Source organism: Salvelinus alpinus, chromosome 6 (assembly GCF_045679555.1).
Source record: "Salvelinus alpinus chromosome 6, SLU_Salpinus.1, whole genome shotgun sequence".
NCBI lineage: Eukaryota > Metazoa > Chordata > Actinopteri > Salmoniformes > Salmonidae > Salvelinus > Salvelinus alpinus.
Window position 1 is genome coordinate 29,861,634 of NC_092091.1, and position 18,422 is coordinate 29,880,055.

The 18,422-nt window shown below is 42.6% G+C and overlaps 1 protein-coding gene across 3 annotated transcripts; it reads left to right on the forward strand.

Annotated features, from left to right (window-relative positions):
• Window positions 1-114: 114 nt before the first annotated feature.
• On the forward strand, window positions 115-16,946 carry LOC139578517 (flavin-containing monooxygenase 5-like). 3 transcript variants are annotated; one of them, XM_071406219.1, is made up of 10 exons: window positions 115-179; window positions 5,715-5,853; window positions 6,122-6,310; window positions 6,428-6,593; window positions 7,789-7,931; window positions 12,443-12,639; window positions 12,715-12,850; window positions 12,924-13,143; window positions 14,041-14,113; window positions 14,243-16,946. In XM_071406219.1, exons 2-10 carry the CDS (start codon window positions 5,722-5,724, stop codon window positions 14,670-14,672), a joined length of 1,686 nt encoding a protein of 561 aa, XP_071262320.1. In that variant the 5' UTR covers window positions 115-179; window positions 5,715-5,721; the 3' UTR covers window positions 14,673-16,946. The 3 variants fall into 3 exon arrangements, with proteins under 3 accessions (XP_071262320.1, XP_071262323.1, XP_071262322.1); XM_071406221.1 differs by lacking the exon at window positions 115-179 and adding an exon at window positions 2,831-2,955; XM_071406222.1 differs by lacking the exons at window positions 12,924-13,143; window positions 14,243-16,946.
• The last annotated feature ends 1,476 nt before the right edge of the window (window positions 16,947-18,422 follow it).

Here is an 18,422-nt window from a genome sequence, read left to right on the forward strand (position 1 = left end):
GATTCACTCTGTTGACTAATCAGTCACACACAGTTGACCACACAGCTGGTGAAATGAACCGTTCAGTGCTGGTTTGAGTGACAGGGGGCTGGAGGATTTGGGGGAGGGGTTGAGAGGCAAGAAGCGCCGGGGTTTGTACCTTGGCTCATTTCCACCCTTTTGTCCACTGGTATAGAGAGGTAAGCACAACTTCTTAATCATCAATGTTTACTGTTTGACAAAGTTATTTCTGTTGTCCATTATGTTTCTTGTTCTTGAAGACTGATCAAACAAGAGCATTGGGTGAGCAACTCTCCCTTATAAATATTCTGGAAAAGCATGTTGTTTATTAGTCAGTAGATTCGACCTGCTTGCTAAGAGCTGTACTAGGGTGAGACAGGCTTCCTGTGTAGATTAAGACTGCAGAGACGGAGCAAGATATGGCTCTGAAAGCGTACCCCAATCCAGGAATGAGAACTGCGTTGTACTCTGAGTTGTTCTATTATACCAACTGAGATCCCTCCCAATGTGTTCTCCAATCTCATGAAACATTTTACTAGAGTATTTAAAACAGGGGTGCCAATCATTTTTACACCTGTGTCTTTGAGATTTGTATTACTTATTAAACAAAATCTCTTTCTCTGAGCAATTGTATTAATATAAAAAAGATATTCCCCAATTTTTTGGAGCACACAATATACCTCAGTATTTAAATTATTTATTGTATACAGTCTTTTTTACTCATCTTTATCAAGGGTGGCAATAATTTTGTACCTGACTGTAGGTACAGTTTAAAACATATTTTAAAACCTATACAATTACTTAAACCTCTGATGTTAAAGTTAAACACTAATCCCTAATGCTCGGTCACTATTTAAAAAATGTGAGAAAATACAATGAAAACACTTATTCAGATTCAGAAGGTGCCCTTAACCTACATACAGACAGACAGGGATAGGACACAGGAAGTTGCTAACGGGAGGACGGCTGATAATAATGTCTGGAACGAAGCGAATGATGTATTAGATTCCATTCCACTTATTCCGCTCCAGCCATTGGACTAGCCCTTCCTCCCTAATTAAGGTGCCACTAACCCCCTGTGGGATAGGATTATGTTGCCAAGAGAGAAGGGGGAGATAGAGGGAGAGAGAAGGCCAAGGGAAACACAATCTGTTTTGCAGACAGACCAGAGATACTGGAGACTGTCGGTGTAACCCGAAGAGAACAGAACATGGCACAGAGCCAAAACAACACACATTTCCTGGAAATCTTATATGGCACTCAACTAGAGACCATTCCTCAATACAGAATCTTTCCAGATCCTTGATATCCTTCGTTAGCGCTTATGGACTGCCCTCTTCAATTCAAAACACAGGTTTTCAATGTGGTTCAAGTAAGGAGACCGAGATGACCATTGCAAAATGTTGATTTTGTGGTCAATTAACCATTTCTTTGTGGATTTCTACATTTGCTTGGGGTTATTCATTTGCTGGACGATCCACTTGCATCCAAGTGTCACCCTCCTGGCAGAGGCAAATAGATTTTTGTCTAAAATGTCCTGGTACTTGGTAAAGTTCATGACGCCGTTGACCTTAAGGGCCCCAGGATCAGTGGAAGCAAAATAACAACATAACATCAAAGATCCACCGTCATATCTTACAGGAGAGTGGGTATGAGGTACTTTTCAGCTGATGCTTCAGTTTTTCGACACCAAACCTGCCACTGGTGTGCGTGGCCAAAGGCAGTGCTAAGGTCAAATGCTCTTTGGGCACTCACACTAGTAGTGAGTTTGGCATCGGGAAGACTGAAGCTTTTTTGCTCATATTTATCAAGGGTGCCAATAATTTTTGACCTGACTGTAAATGGGAATATTTGTACACAACAAATTGGCCAGTGTTACCTAGTGATGAATTTTCATTATAACATTTCTAGAGTTGATTCAGGAGTTAAATGAACTCTTAGTGGTGTATAAGAACCCATGTGTTGGTGTTAATAACCGTTATGATCTATTTCAGGTAGACCTTTTTGTTTGTTTCAAAATCTGTGCTTTACATCTACATTGTTTGATTGATTTTATGCTACACAAACATACAATAACATACAATTGTCCAATGTTTCCATCCAATCTGTTAGTAGGTTGACTTATTGCACCCGTTACTGAGATGGTTGTTCCAGTTTAGATGGTCTCATTTATCAATCCTTCCTACCTTTGCAGTCATTCCAAATGCAGTTTGTTTGTGATTAAAAGTTCCAATTGTTGAATATCCTCACTCTGGCTGTAATTCCAATAGGAATAACACATCACTTGCAAGCCAGCATAATGTGACGTGCATGCCTGATGCAAACCAAGAGTTTCCCAATGGCAATGGAATTTAGGCTTGCCAGTGTTTTTAAGGATGCATCTTTGCTACGACGTCCGGAGATGTAACATGCATTTCCCAAAACACCACACAGAGGGAACGTTGTGGCATGTGTCGATAGCTTACTGAATCTCGGATCAACTTTCTCCATTCAAATCTTACCTTTTAAACCCCTTAGAGTCGATTGACGCACCGGTGCGTAAATGTAAGTTACATAATAAAGAAATCCCCATCAAAATCTGTCAGTTTAAGCTAGAGATATCAGGGGGCGGGGTTGCATTGTGCATCTCAATCAATTGTACAATTGTACGCGTCTCAATCGGTCTTCTCATACAAACGTCTGTAGCGTCCAAACGGTTTGATCTACATTATTATGGAAATAGAGACTTGCGAACATGATGGTGTTCTCTGTTCTGCTATACGACCTCCACAAGTGTCAGGAGAGTCGTCTGAAGTCAGTACCGTCGATGTGCCAAGTTCTGTTTGGTAGCGTTCGAACTGTTAGGGCTACAAAAGTACTGTGACAGCACTGTGGAAAGGGTAGATTCTCACAAACAAAATGGTGTTCTCCCTTTGTCTCTAGGACCCCCACAAGTGTCATGGGACTCCTCTGAAGGTAACCGGTACTGTTTTGTTTTAAAATGAATAGAACAATGAAGGTAGGGGTATGAAGGTGTAATATGTGTCAAAAATGTATATTTCCTGATAAAAAAAAAAAGATATCTCCTAGATTTAGGACAGACACTTCAAAACCTTGTTTCTTATGATAAATTTTTTTGACTGTCCTTTTTGCCTTTTATGAATGTGTTATTCAATGCATTTCTATAGGCTTTAGTAGTAAAAGCCAAAATCAATATTTTATCAAATACATTTTTTAAAATAATACATCTTATACCTAAAGGGGTCCTAAAATTCAAAATCAAATAACTAAAGGATCCATTGTATGACCATCTTAAAACAATTCCATATGTCAGCTTAGTACTGCCTCCTCCCTCCCCCAATGTCTTAGACTCCAAAGAATTAACATTATAATTATTCCACAATACTGATGATGGGTCAGCTCCTTAAAAGATATCATCACAGATATCATCACCTATGGCTGCAAATACTGAGGGAGGTTATTCTAATGCTTAGCCTATAATGATGCACTGAATCAAGATTTGGCACATCATTGCGTTGTTACACATCATGAAATATATTGAGTCAAAATTACAGACAGTAGCCTACAATTAGCAAAAAAATAACTAAATGGAATGAACATGAAATTGATTTCAATATTATTGAATTATACAGCGTAGGCCTATGTAGCCTATACTTGTTACGTACAGTACCAGTCAAAAGTGTGGACACACCTACTCATTCAAGGGTTTTTCTTTATTCTTACTATTTTCTACATTGTAGAATAATAGTGAAGACATAAACTATGAAATAACACATATGGAATAATGTAGTAACCAAACAATTGTTAAACAAATCAAAATCTATTTTATATTTGAGACTCTTCAAAGTAGCCACCCTTTGCCTTGACAGCTTTGCACACTGCAAAATGACGGGGAGCAGGTGTGCTTAATGATGGTTGCCAGTTCCGGTGGTTAGTAGACCTGCGACTTCGAGCGCCGGAGCGGGACTAGGTGTGACAATACTGTAGGGCTGGCTATTTATCTTTTAATGCAGTCATCTCCGTTTTCATGTAAAAATGTTTTAACAATTGCAAAGACATTGGCAACTTTCTATTTGTAGTCAACTTCATTGTGAAGCTATCAGTAGTTACAGAGAGACAGATAAACATGTTGATTCTATGTTTAGCAGATATCTTCTGTGTATAAAGTGACTCGGGAGAGAACAAACGTATCTAGTAACACACTAAGTTGTTCAAGTGGTCTGAGGCAGTTGGTAAATAACAAGCGTTTTCAAGTGCAATGTTAGTAACAATGATTTGGGGAAACAGCTCAGAGATGTAATGATGCTCCTATGAAGGTTCTGAAGATGAACGTAGCGTTAAGATGCTCTTGGGAAACCGGGCCCAGTGTGCTAGAGTAAAACTAGACTGTCAACGTGAGACCTGAAGGTATTTGTTAAGTCATAAAGAGTTTCATTTGAATGAAAACATATTCACGTAGGCACTCACTTGGTGAAGGCCATTGAATGCGATTGAATGCAACAACCATGTCTCTGTCACTAACAAACACAAGTCATGAATGGGGGCGTGCTCGGCCCTCCGTTTCCTGTAGTCCACAATCAGCTCCTTTGTCTTGCTGACGTTGAGGGAGAGGTTGCTGTCCTGGCACCACACTGCCAGGTCTCATCGTTGTCGACAAACTTAATAATAGTGTTGGAGTCGTGTGTGAACAGGGAGTAAAGGAGGGGACCAAGCATGCACCCGTGAGGGGGCCCCGTGTTGAGGGTCAGCGTGACGGATGTGTTGTTGCCTACTTCTCACCACTTACGGGTGGCCCGTCAGGAAGTCCAGGAACCAGTTGCAGAGGGAGGTGTTCAGTCCCAGGGTGCTTAGCTTAGTGATGAGCTTGGAGGGCACTATGGTGTTGAAAGCTGAGCTGTAGTCAATAAACAATATTTTCACACAGGTGTTCCTCTTGTCCAGGTGGGAGAGGGCAATGTGGAGTGCAATAGAGACTGCCCCTTAACCTCCCGCTGCCTCATGCCCTCAAGGAGTGGAGACCAGGACAGAAGCTATAAAAGAAAATACACATCCACGTAACTGCTGCTTCTCTCTGTAGATAAACTAAATGTTAAGGTATACATTCTCTCAGTCGAAGGTTAAAGGGGTGAGATGAATATACAGTTACAGTACACATTTACTCAAACCCACTTAAATAGCTGTAGGTCTCTAAGCCAATCATTTATTGATTGAAAATTGTGTATGGGTTGAAAAGCCAATCAGCGCCTTCAGAGAAATGCAAATGACTGTTTCACATTTTTTTCCCCGTTTCTCTGTTTCACAGTTAAAATAAAACAACACGGTTAAAATACAACTAATGAGAAAGCATTGACAATTCCACTTCCAGTGGTGCTGTGCTTCTCTCATCCCCACCTCACTGGAATGCCCATCCCCCCCACCAGGGCCTATAGTCAAGGGGTCAAGACTTTGGCACTGAGCTGAACATTTTCATGACCATCCCCCTGAGACACTGCCACTCCCCAATAACCAATCTGACACTGATTTGGTCTGACCATGACCCTCCCCTGCCTGTACAGGTCAGGGTTCCTCAATCTCGCCACAAGTGGACATGTGTGATGGTGTGCGTGGACAGAAGTGAGAGTGATATTGTAACTTATGTATTCGTTATTGGTTGAAGTTATTCCAATGGCACTTTCATTGCTACTAACCATCTCTCTCTCTCTCTTTCTCTGTAGTTCCATCATGGTGCGTACAGTAGCAGTGATCGGGGCGGGTCCCTCAGGTCTGACCAGCATCAAGAGCTGTCTGGATGAGGGTCTGGAGCCCACCTGCTTCGAGAGCAGTGAAGACATCGGGGGACTGTGGAGGTTCAAGGTGAGGGAGCTGGCTGAGGAACCTGGTGCCTGATTAACCAGTATAGTGGATTAGTGTGTTCGTCTCAGTAAGAAGATACAGGGAGAACATCCATCTGCTCAGTCACTAGGAGTGTGTGTGTCCGCTACTGCTGGAGATCCATATTTAAATGACACCGGCTCTCTTTCAATATCTAAAGTTTATCCAGTATAAATTACCCTGGCTTTGTTCCAATATCTTATGTATTGGGCATATTAGTGCTTATCCTCAGTCTGTCCTTGTCCTTTAGGAGCGTCCAGACCCAGGAAGGGCCAACATCTACGAGTCTGTCATCATCAACAGCTCCAAGGAGATGATGTCATACAGCGATTTCCCTCCTCCTGCTCACCTGCCCAACAACATGCACCACTCCCAGCTGCTGAGCTACCTACGACTTTATGCTCAGACCTTTGACCTCTTCAAGCACATCTACTTCCAGGTCAGAGGGCATGAAGGAAGGAAGTGGATGTTTATTCAGTCACATCTTATGTTAGGATCCCTTTCGACGGTAAATAGTGATTAATTGAATGTGTGTGTGCGTGGCTGCATGTGTCAGACCACTGTGGTGAGTGTGCGTCAGAGGCCAGACTTCCCAGTGTCAGGCCGGTGGGAGGTGGAGACAGAGAGGAGAGAAGGTCAGAAGGAGACTCAGGTCTTTGATGCTGTGATGGTCTGCACCGGTCACTTTACACAACCACACTTGCCTCTCAATGACTTCCCAGGTAACTTTAAATTCTCTATTCCTATCATAGTCCCCATTGTCATTGTGTATTTGATTATTTCCCATTTATATGCTACTATCACTGGAGATATATAGACTCAAATCCTATTCACATCATACATACATACATACATACATCATGTGCACAGTGCCATCAGAAAGTATTCATACTCCTTGACTTATTCCACAAAGCTCAAATCAAAATTGATTACATAGATTTTTTTCGCACCCATCTACACACAATAGCCCATAATTTATAAGTGAAAACATGTTTTTAGAAATGCAAATTTATTGAAAATGAAATACAGAAATATCTCATAAGTATTCACACTCCTGTCAAGTTGGTTGTTAATCATTGCTAGACAGCCATTTTCAAGTCTTGCCATAGATTTTCAAGCCAATTTAAGTAAAAACTGTAACTAGGCCACTCAAAAACGTTCAATGTCGTGTTGGTAAGTTAACTGCAGTGTATATTTGGCCTTGTTGTACTGCTGAAAGGTGAATTTGTCACCCAGTGTCTATTGGAAAGAAGAGTGAACCAGGTGTTCCTCTATGATTTTGCCTGTGCTCAGCTCTATTCCGTTTCTTTGTTGATGACAAGCATACCCATAACATGATACGCCTGTATCTTGCAGTGACTCATTTCATTTATTTAGCCAGGATATTTCACTCAGTAACAACTGCCACTATTTTCCAGGGAGTCATCGGTAAATTGGGTGTATTGATTCACCACCCAAAGAGTAATTAATAACTTCACCATGCTCTAAGGGATATTCTATGCTTTTTTTTTATCTACCACTAGGTGCCCTTCTTTGCGAAGCATTGGAAAACCTCCTTGATCTTTGTGGTTGTACCTGTGTTAATTGTATGTGTGGGGTACAGAGATGAGGTAGTCAATACAGAAATTTCAGCTTTTCATTTTTTATTCATTTGTAAAAATGTCTAAAAACATAATTCCACTTTGACATTATGGAGGTGAGGTGAGTGACACAACATCTCAATTTAATGCATTTTAAATTCAGGTTGTAACATAACAAAATGCAGAAAAAGTCAAAGGGTATGAATACTTTTTGAAGGCACTGTATATCCCATTCATAGCCCTCACAAAGTATAATTTGAATATCATGCTCAATCATCATCATCCATCAATTACCACGAGTATCATTATTTATAATTTGATTATCTGATCCTCCCAGGTATAGAGGAGTTTGAGGGCAGGTACTTTCATAGTTGGGAATACCGCAGTGCTGAGGGGTTGCAGGGGAAGAGGGTGGTGGTAGTTGGGATTGGGAATTCTGGAGGTGACATCGCTGTGGATGCAAGCAGAGTAGCAGAGCAGGTGAGTGGGAAATCCTCTGATTCTTCTGGAAGTGTTTCTTTCAGATATTATGCAGGGCAGGGTTTCTTGAAAATTGGGACAATCCATGTCCGGCAGGGAAACTTCCTTTTAATAGTAGAAATATGTATTTTATTTGAGCTTAAACATTCAATTTAGTATAATTGTATAAGGGAAAGTAATTGTTTTGGGAATTTAAATATTTTAAATATTATTAATTTCCATGTCAGCACTATGCCCATAAATGCCCTTATTCAGTGCAAAGGATCCCATTTTCAAACTCTCCAAAAAAAAGTGTTAAAAAAAATAATAATTATGCCAATAATATTAACTGAAAAAGGGATATTGTGTAGTTTCTTGAAATAGCCCTCTGTGGCTTAAAATAATATTGATCCTAAAAAATGTGTCCAAAGAGTTGGTCAACTCTGTCAGATTTGTCTAAAATTAATCAGGAATGAGCAGGGTCAGCTATACCATAAGGACCCCTTCTCTATAGCTGTGTTCGAATACTCAAATTTAACCATACTATTTGTGACGTGAATTGAGTATATAGTATGCTTATTTGTCGTAGTATGGATATAGTTATCGTGCCAAAAGTTCCCGGATGTCATACTAAATTTGACAAAATACGAAGTATACATGCAGTGAACACTATTTCTGTGCTTTTAGGGCCCATAATCCAATTCTTCTGAAAATGGGCGTGGCTTCATAACTTTTCAGATGGGAAGAAAATGGCGGAAAATATGCAGCCGGAGTCCAATGAGAGCAAATACAAATTCAATGCTTTAACTAATTGTGACAAATGTTAAGAAAATGTTGAGCAATGTAATAAAGTCATGACTTTTCAAATAAATTACGTTACACGTTATGTTGGCTGACAATTTGTTAGATACGCTATCCTTATGAACCGCATAGCATTACAGCAGTATGTACTGGTATGTTAGCTAGATACCTAATGTTAGTTGGCTACTATTACATTGAACTTGCCAGGCAGTCTATTAACTGTCCGCTATCTAACTAACTACCCCATGTTTATTGACTTGATTATTCACATCATTCTTAGCTAAGTGGTATAGTCGTGCTTTTCAATGGACATTGTTAATTCTGCATATCTACTCCGATTTCAGAGCACTCTCGCGCAAAATAACTGATGAATTTACGAACGCTCAACACCCTTTGAACATGACCGGTGTTAGTAAACGTCGGCAAAAAAAAAAAGTTCTTAAATTGTTGCCAGCAGCACAGTTACCAACGCCCTGGATAACATGAAAACTGCCTAACCAGCTCTGCTAGGGCTAGTAAAATGGTGAGAGTGAGGTGTTCTCTCATTTGTGTCTGGAAGTAGCTAGCCAATATTAGCCAGTTAGCTTGGGTGCTTGACTGCCGTTGAACACTCGGATCAACCCTACTCACGGGCCAGAGCGTCTGAACTCTCTGAGAGCGAAACACTCTGAATTTACGAATGGACAATCTGACAACGCTCTGGATTTATGAACGTCCAGAGCTCACTCTGGCACTCCAGATTGATTTTACAAACACACCCAAAATTGTAAAATGTTTAGCTAGTAATTTGTTATGCTAGCATGCTAGCAAGAGGTTGCATAGCAACAGCATCAGCTTCCGGTAAACAGGCAAAGCTCTAGTACACTCAACTGAAATGATACTGTTCGTTTACAGCAGTGGTTCCCAAACTTTTCTTAGTCCCCTAGCCCATCAAACATTCAACCTCCAGCTGCGTACCACCTCTAACACCAGGGTCAGCGTACTTTCAAATGTAGTTTTTTTGCCATCATTGTAAGCCTGCCACACACACTATACAATACATTTATTAAACATAAGAATGAGTGTGAGTTTTTGTCACAACCCGGCTAGCAGAAAGGGACAATGAGCTCTTATAGGACCAGGGCACAAATAATAATATAAGAAGAAGAAGAAATGTTGCTCTTTATTTAGCCATCTTACATATAAAACCTTATCTGTTCATGGAAAATTGTGAATAACTCACCACAGGTTAGTGAGAAGGGGTATGCTTGAAAGGATGCACATAACTCTGCAATGTTGGGTTGTATTGGAGAGAGTCTCAGTCTTAAATCCTTTTCCACACAGTCTGTGCCTGTATTTAGTTTTCATGCTAGTGAGGGCCGAGAATCCACTCTCACATAGGTACGTGGATGCAAAGGGCATCAGTGTCTTAACAGCGCAATTTTCCAAGGCAGGATACTCTGAGCAAAGCCCAATCCATAAATCTAGCAGTGGCTTCTGATTAAATTCAATTTTCACAGATCCGCTTGTTGCAATTTCGATGAGGCTCTCTTGTTCAGTTATCGGTAAGTGGACTGCAGGCAGGGCATGAAAGGGATAACGAATCCAGTTGTTTGTGCCATCCGTTTCGAGAAAGTACCTGCGTAAAAACGAACCCAACTCACTCAGGTGCTTCGCTATATCACATTTGACATTGTCTGTATTTGCACACAAAAAATCATACAATGATGGAAAGACCTGTGTTGTCCTTGTTAATGCAGACAGAGAAGAGCTCCAACTTCTTAATCATAGCCTCAATTTTGTCCCACACATTGAATATAGTTGCGGAGAGTCCCTGTAATCCTAGATTCAGATCATTCAGGCGAGAAAAAACATCACCCAGATAGGCCAGTCGTGTGAGAAACTTGTCATCATGCAAGCGGTCAGACAAGTGAAAATTATGGTCAGTAAAGAAAACTTTAAGCTCATCTCTCAATAAAAAAAAACGTGTCAATACTTTTCCCCTTGATAACCAGTGCACTTCTGTATGTTGTAAAAGCGTTACATGGTCGCTGCGCATATCATTGCATAGTGTAGAAAATACACGAGAGTTCAGGGGCCTTGCTTTAACAAAGTTAACCATTTTTACTGTAGTGTCCAAAACATCTTTCAAGCTGTCAGGCATTCCTTTGGCAGCAAGAGCCTCTCGGTGGATGCTACAATGTACCCAAGTGGAGTCGGGAGAAACTGCTCGCACGTGCGTTACCACTCCACTTTGTCTCCCTGTCATGGCTTTTGCGCCATCAGTACAGATACCAACACATCTTGACCACCAAAGTCCATTTGATGTCACAAAGCTGTCCAGTACTTAAAACATATCCTCTCCTGTTGTCCTGGTTTCCAGTGGTTTGCAGAAGAGGATGTCTTCCTTAATTGACCCCCCCATAAACGTAATGGACATATACCAGGAGCTGTGCCAGGCCCGCCACGTCTGTTGACTCATCCAGCTGTAACGCATAGAATTCACTAGCTTGTATGCGAAGCAGTAATTGTTTCAAAACATCTCCTGCCAAGTGTTGTTTGATGAAGGAATTGTCTGTATAGTTTTTTGGGCCTTTTCTCCCAGCATTGTCCCAGCCATACCCGCGGCAGCAGGAAGAATTAAGTCCTCCACAATAGTGTCGGGCTTGCCTGTCCTAGCCAGTCGGTAGCTCACCATATAAGACGCTTCTAGACCCGTCTTATTAATGGTATCTGTTGCATTTATACATGTCTTACTACTTGAAAGTCGTCTTAATTCTCGCTCAAAAACTCTTTATTTTTCAAATTGGCATGTTTCCTAATTGTCTGCGCAAGAATGAACATTTAATCGAGTTGTGAGATAGTACTTTTACACATATAACACACTGTGGCTGAGGAAAGGCACTACTCCCAATATAAGTGAACCCCAAATCAATGTAGTTCTCATCATATTTTCTCCTCTTCGATGGTCCAACGTCCCTGTCTGTTGTTCGGTGTTTTCCTGGGTAAGGGGGCAGCAGCTCTTCGGCTGCATCAGATTCACAACTGTCAGTGTCCATGCTAGCTGGGCTAACAACAAATGTAGAATTACCGATGCTAGCAATGGATGTGCTCGTGGAAGCAAAACAACTTGTGTCGTCGACAGGTGCAGGTGTAGTACAGCTGGTAGTAGCAGTACTACCAGTAGAGTAGCAGTACTACCAGTAGAGCTGGTATGTGTCCATATGGACGCGGGCCTTACTTTTTTTAACCATTTATACATTTTTGAGCAAACGGAATGAGCAGCAGCTACGTTTGGCTACATATGGACCGTTAGTGGAATTCCCGCGAGAGAGTAACGGTTAATGTGATTGGATGTTAATTATTTGACTAGGCTACCTGTATTTGACATTGTGTTGTTATTTCGCTGAACACTAAATTTGAATCACATTTTTATTTGGCGTACCCCGGACGGCATTGCGCGTACCCCTGGGGGTACCCCAGTTTGGGAATACCTGAGCTACACTATACTTGCTTGTTTTGTCACATAAAGATAAATTAGGCAAACTATTAGAATTTTAGCAACCAGAAAATGGCGTAGCAATTTCTGTATAGTGCACCTTTCCGGAAAAAAATTATGAAAGAAAAGTTGAGATTGTCCCGTCTTTCAAGAAACCCTGACGGAAGTATGAAAAACTCCTAGCTAGCATGAACAGGAATAGAGTTGGCCATCTCTGCCAAAGATCATTAACACTTTCTCTTCTGGTCTACAGGTGTACCTCAGCACACGGAAAGGGGCGTGGGTGGTCAGCAGGGTGGGGGCGGGGGGACTGCCAGGTGACCTGGTGGGCACTTCAAGATTGAACAGGCTAGTGCAGAAGCTCTTCCCCTCCTGGATTACCAGGATGATGGAGAAGAAACTGAACAGAACGTTCGACCACAGACTGTACGGCCTACAGCCAAAACACAGGTAAAATCTTTACATATCTGACTGACTAACTGACCGATTGATTGATCCATCCATTGATCCATCCATCTATTTCAGGTTCTTTGCCCAGATCCCGGTGGTGAATGATGATCTACCTGGCCGAATCATCTCTGGTCGTGTTCTGGTCAAACCTAACATCAGGGAGATCAAAGGCTCCAGTGTGGTGTTTGAGGACGGGAGCGTCGTGGAAAAGGTGAAGACACACACACACACACACACACTCTCTTCCCTTATCCCCTCTACCCTACCTTCCCTCTCTTCCCTAGGTGGATGTTGTGGTGTTTGCCACCGGTTACAACTATGACTTTCCTTTCCTGCCTTCGGGTCTGCTGGCTAATGGTGGTCACCGCCTGTGTCTGTACCGTCATGTGTTCCCCCCGGGGCTGGCTCGGCCCAGTCTGGCTGTAGTGGGCTTCATCTGTAACCTGGGAGCCATCAACCCTCTAGCTGAGATGCAGGCCCGCTGGGCCACCCAGGTCTTTAAAGGTAACAACTAACTGCGACCTGTATGCTCTCGTTGGCTGGCCCTCGCTTCATATTCGTTGCCAAACCCACTGGCTCCAGGTCATCTATAAGTCTTTGCTAGGTAAAGCCCCGCCTTATCTCAGCTCACTGGTCACCATAGCAGCACCCACCCGTAGCACGCGCTCCAGCAGGTATATTTCACTGGTCATCCCCAAAGCCAATTCCTCCTTTGGCCGTCTTTCCTTCCAGTTCTCTGCTGCCAATGACTGGAAATAATTGCAAAAATCACTGAAGCTGGAGGCTCATATCTCCCTCACTAACTTTAAGCATCAGCTATCAGAACAGCTTACAGATCATTGCACCTGTACATAGCCCATCTGTAAATAGCCCATCCAACTACCTCATCCCCATATTGTTATTATTTTTATATATTTTTTTTCTTCTCCTTTGCACCCCAGTATCTCTACTTGCACATTCATCTTCTGCACATCTATCACTCCAGTGTTTATTTGCGAAATTGTAATTATTTCCCCACTACGGCCTATTTATTGCCTTACCTCCCTAATCTTACTTAATTTGCACACACTGTATATAGACTTTTCTTTTGTGTTATTGACTGTACATTTGTTTATTCCATGTGTAACTCTGTGTTGTTGTTTGTGTCACACTGCTTAGCGTTATCTTGGCCAGGTCGCAGTTGTAAATGAGAACTTGTTCTCAACTGGCTTACCTGATTAAATAAAGGTGAAATAAAAATAAATAAATAAATAACAACTCCCTCACTAACTCCCCTTTTCCTGATTCATCCCAGAGCTCTGTGTCTGAAGTTGGGTAGCTTAGTGTATTTGAATGCAAGCGATGGAAGATTTGAGGTTTGTGTCAATAGTAATGTGTGGAATACATGATTTCTTGCTCCAGGGTTACTAACACTGCCCTCAGAAGAAGCCATGCTTCAGGACGTAAAGAGAGACACCAGCACCTTGCAAAACAGGTGGGACAACATCCATGCGTTATTACACTCACATACTGTAATTTGTTTGCTAATAGGTAAACTATTAAAAAAAGTATGTATAAGCACTTTCAAAACACCTGCGTGTGTATACCCTCCTTCTCCCTCCAGGTTTGCCTGTTTGGAGCGTCACCCTCTCCAGGTGGACCATATCCCCTACATGGACTCCATGGCAGAGGAGTTGGGGGTTCGTCCTAATCTCCTAGGGCTGCTGTTGAGGGAGCCTGGTGTGGGGCTGTGTGTGCTGCTGGGGCCCTGCACCCCGTACCAGTACCGTCTGAGAGGGCCAGGACAGTGGGACGGAGCCCGACAGGCCATCCTCACCCAGTGGGAGCGTGTAGCCCAGCCCTTCAGGACCAGGATGCCCCCACAACCAGAGAGCAGAACCAGAGCCTCCTCTAGTCTGATACTGATACTGACTCTGTCTGGCACTGTTCTCCTACTAACAACCTTCTATACCAGACAGAGTGTCTCATCACTCCCCACAGGCCTCCTCTATAAGATGTACAGTCTACCTGAGATCATATGGGGGTGGAAATGAACACTATGGGCCTATTGCATCCACTGTTGGCCACCATCGCCCGCACAGCTGATCTTAATTGCTTCCAAAATGTACTGTTCTCTAAAAGCCGAGCTACATGTGACGTCAGTGTAACTTAGCCTCGCTTTATCCAAACATTTTCCAAGACATGTTCGCACTCTACAGGCTATTTATTATCTTCGGTAGAAATAAAACCTAGCAACCAAGCAGACTAAGGGGTGATTGAACTATTTCACAATCATTCAGTGCAACTAAAATAAAGCAATTTCTTGTTTAAGACAGAAATGATACTGTGGCAATATCAGGGTTCTGGGGCCCCTGGGTGCATGTTTTAATTTTTGTCCTAGCACTACACAGCTGATTCAAATAATCAAAGCTTGATGATGAGTTGGTTATTTGAATCAGCTGTGTAGCGCTAGGGAAAAACCAAAATGTGCACCCAAGGGGGGCCCCAGGACCACGTTTGGGAAACCCTGGCTTATATGACTGAAAAATGCTGGTGCACTCATTACTTTTTAATTTCCAAATTATGTAGTCCATTAATTACAACTTGTCTTATTAACTATGGTTATTTCTGATCAAGAGGGCAAAACAAAATATCCCTGAACTGTCCATATCGAAATTGTGTAACTAAATCAAGCCAATCATGACTGATTTCATGTAATCTATGTTTTTATAAAATTCAAGGTATACAGTGCCTTCGGAAAGTTTTTAGACCCCTTGACTTTTTCCACGTTTTGTTACGTTACAGCCTTATTCTAAAATGGATAATGACAAAGCGAAAAAAGTTTTTTTGAATTTTTCACAAATGTATAAAGAACTAAAAACAGAAATACCTTATTTACATAAGTATTCAGACCCTTTGCTATGAGAGCTCAGGTGCATCCTGTTTCTATTGATCATCCTTGACATGTTTCTACAACTTGATTGGAGTCCACTTGTGGTGAATTCAATTGATTGGACATGATTTGTCCAACTCCTGTATTTGGGGAGTTTCTCTGGGCCACTCAAGGGCATTCAGAGACTTGTACCGAAGCCGTTCCTGTGTTGTCTTGGCTGTGTGCTTTGGGTCGTTGTCCTGTTGGAAGGTGAACCTTCGCCCCCAGTCTGTGGTCCTGAGTACTCTGGAGCAGGTTTTCATCAAGGATCTCTGTACTTTGTTCCGTTCATCTTTGCCTCGATCCTGACTAGTCTTCCAGTTCCTGCCACTGTAAAACATCCCCACAGCATGATGCTGCCACCACCACTCTTCACCGTAGGGATGGTGCCAGGTTTCCTTCGGACATGACCAATCTTGGTTTCATCAGAACAGAGAATCTTGTTTCTCATGGTCTGAAAGTCTTTGGGTGACTTTTGGCAAGCGGGCTGTTATGTGCCTTTTACTAAGGAGTGGCTTCTGTCTGGCCAGTCTACCATAAAGGCCTGATTGGTGGAGTGCTGCAGAGATGGTTATCCTAATTGAAGTGTCTCCCATCTACACAGAGGAACTCTAGAGCTCTGTCAACGTGACCATCAGGTTCTTGATCACCTCCCTGACCAAGGCCCTTCTCCACCGATTGCTCAGTTTGGCCAGGCAGCCAGCTCTAGGAAGAGTCTTGGTGGTTCCAAACTTCTTCCATTTAAGAATGATAGAGGCCACTGTGTTCTTGGGGACCTTCAATGCTGCAGCCCACCCTTTTTGAAACCAAGTTTGCTGTTTATTTGAGCTACAAGGCTGCAGCCATTTTTTTGTTACCCTTCCACAGATCTGTGCCTCGACACAATCCTGTCTCGGAGCTCTAAGGACAATTCCTTCGACCTCATGGCTTGGTTTTTGCTCTGACATGCACCTTATATAGACGGGTGTGTGCCTTTACAAATCATGTCCAATCAATTGAATTTACCACAGGTAGACTCAAATCAAGTTGTAGAAACATCTCAAGGATGATCAATGGAAACAGGATGCACCTGAACTCAACTTCATGCCACATAGCAAAGGGACTGAATACTTATGTAATTGTTTAATATTTTTTATAAATTTGCTACAATTTCTAAAAACCTGTTTTTGCTTTGTCATTATAGGGTATTGTGTGTAGATTGATGAGGAACCAAATGTATTTAATACATGGAATAAGGCTATAACGTAACAAAATGTGGAAAAAGTCAAGGGGTCTGAAAACTTCCCGAATGCACTATAGGTGTGTGAAAAACAACTAGACTAATACCATTGTGCTGTCTCAGAGAAAATGTACAAGAGAATGGATTAAAGCAGGGCTGTCCAACCCTTTTCCTGAAGTGCTACCCTCCTGTATGTTTTCGCTCTAACCCCAGTTGTAACTAACCTCATCCTGTGTTCATAACCAAGTAGGAATGTGGTATTATTTACCACATACAACTGGGAAGAATCCAGTTGAACGACCCTCCAACTGGTAATTACAGGTGGAAAACTTGTCTATCATCACTGTGCTCCGATTCCCCTACTTGTACCTCACTGATGTCATTGTCAACAAAAAAGCCAGCAAGTATAGCTCCAGACGGGGAAGTGACGTTTTCAACTAAAATCACGGAAGCCGGGAGCAATCTTTCCCATTGAAAGTAATGCAGCCAAGCTTGAATTCAAGCAATGACGACACAAATAGTTTACTTTTTTTGTATTACAACTGGATTATAGCTCCTGTCAAAATGTTGTGAATTATATACACTGCTCAAAAAAATAAAGGGAACACTTAAACAACACAATGTAACTCCAAGTCAATCACACTTCTGTGAAATCAAACTGTCCACTTAGGAAGCAACACTGATTGACAATAAATTTCACATGCTGTTGTGCAAATGGAATAGACAAAAGGTGGAAATTATAGGCAATTAGCAAGACACCCCCAAAAAAGGAGTGATTCTGCAGGTGGTGACCACAGACCACTTCTCAGTTCCTATGCTTCCTGGCTGATGTTTTGGTCACTTTTGAATGCTGGCGGTGCTCTCACTCTAGTGGTAGCATGAGACGGAGTCTACAACCCACACAAGTGGCTCAGGTAGTGCAGTTCATCCAGGATGGCACATCAATGCGAGCTGTGGCAAAAAGGTTTGCTGTGTCTGTCAGCGTTGTGTCCAGAGCATGGAGGCGCTACCAGGAGACAGGCCAGTACATCAGGAGACGTGGAGGAGGCCGTAGGAGGGCAATAACCCAGCAGCAGGACCGCTACCTCCGCCTTTGTGCAAGGAGGTGCACTGCCAGAGCCCTGCAAAATGACCTCCAGCAGGCCACAAATGTGCATGTGTCTGCTCAAACGGTCAGAAACAGACTCCATGAGGGTGGTATGAGGGCCCGACGTCCACAGGTGGGGGTTGTGCTTACAGCCCAGCACCGTGCAGGACGTTTGGCATTTGCCAGAGAACACCAAGATTGGCAAATTCGCCACTGGCGCCCTGTGCTCTTCACAGATGAAAGCAGGTTCACACTGAGCACATGAGCACATGTGACAGACGTGACAGAGTCTGGAGACGCCGTGGAGAATGTTCTGCTGCCTGCAACATCCTCCAGCATGACCGGTTTGGCGGTGGGTCAGTCATGGTGTGGGGTGGCATTTCTTTGTGGGGCCGCACAGCCCTCCATGTGCTCGCCAGAGGTAGCCTGACTGCCATTAGGTACCGAGATGAGATCCTCAGACCCCTTGTGAGACCATATGCTGACATATGCACATTTGTGGCCTGCTGGAGGTCATTTTGCAGGGCTCTGGCAGTGCACCTCCTTGCACAAAGGCGGAGGTAGCG

Excerpts from the sequence above, each read along its gene's own strand:
- LOC139578517 (XM_071406219.1), top strand. The coding sequence starts at position 5,722 with ATGGTGCGTACAGTAGCAGTGATCGGGGCGGGTCCCTCAGGTCTGACC. Across the intron at positions 6,311-6,427 it reads TCAAGCACATCTACTTCCAG|ACCACTGTGGTGAGTGTGCG; the intron begins GTCAGAGGGCAT and ends TGCATGTGTCAG. Across the intron at positions 12,851-12,923 it reads ACGGGAGCGTCGTGGAAAAG|GTGGATGTTGTGGTGTTTGC; the intron begins GTGAAGACACAC and ends TCTCTTCCCTAG.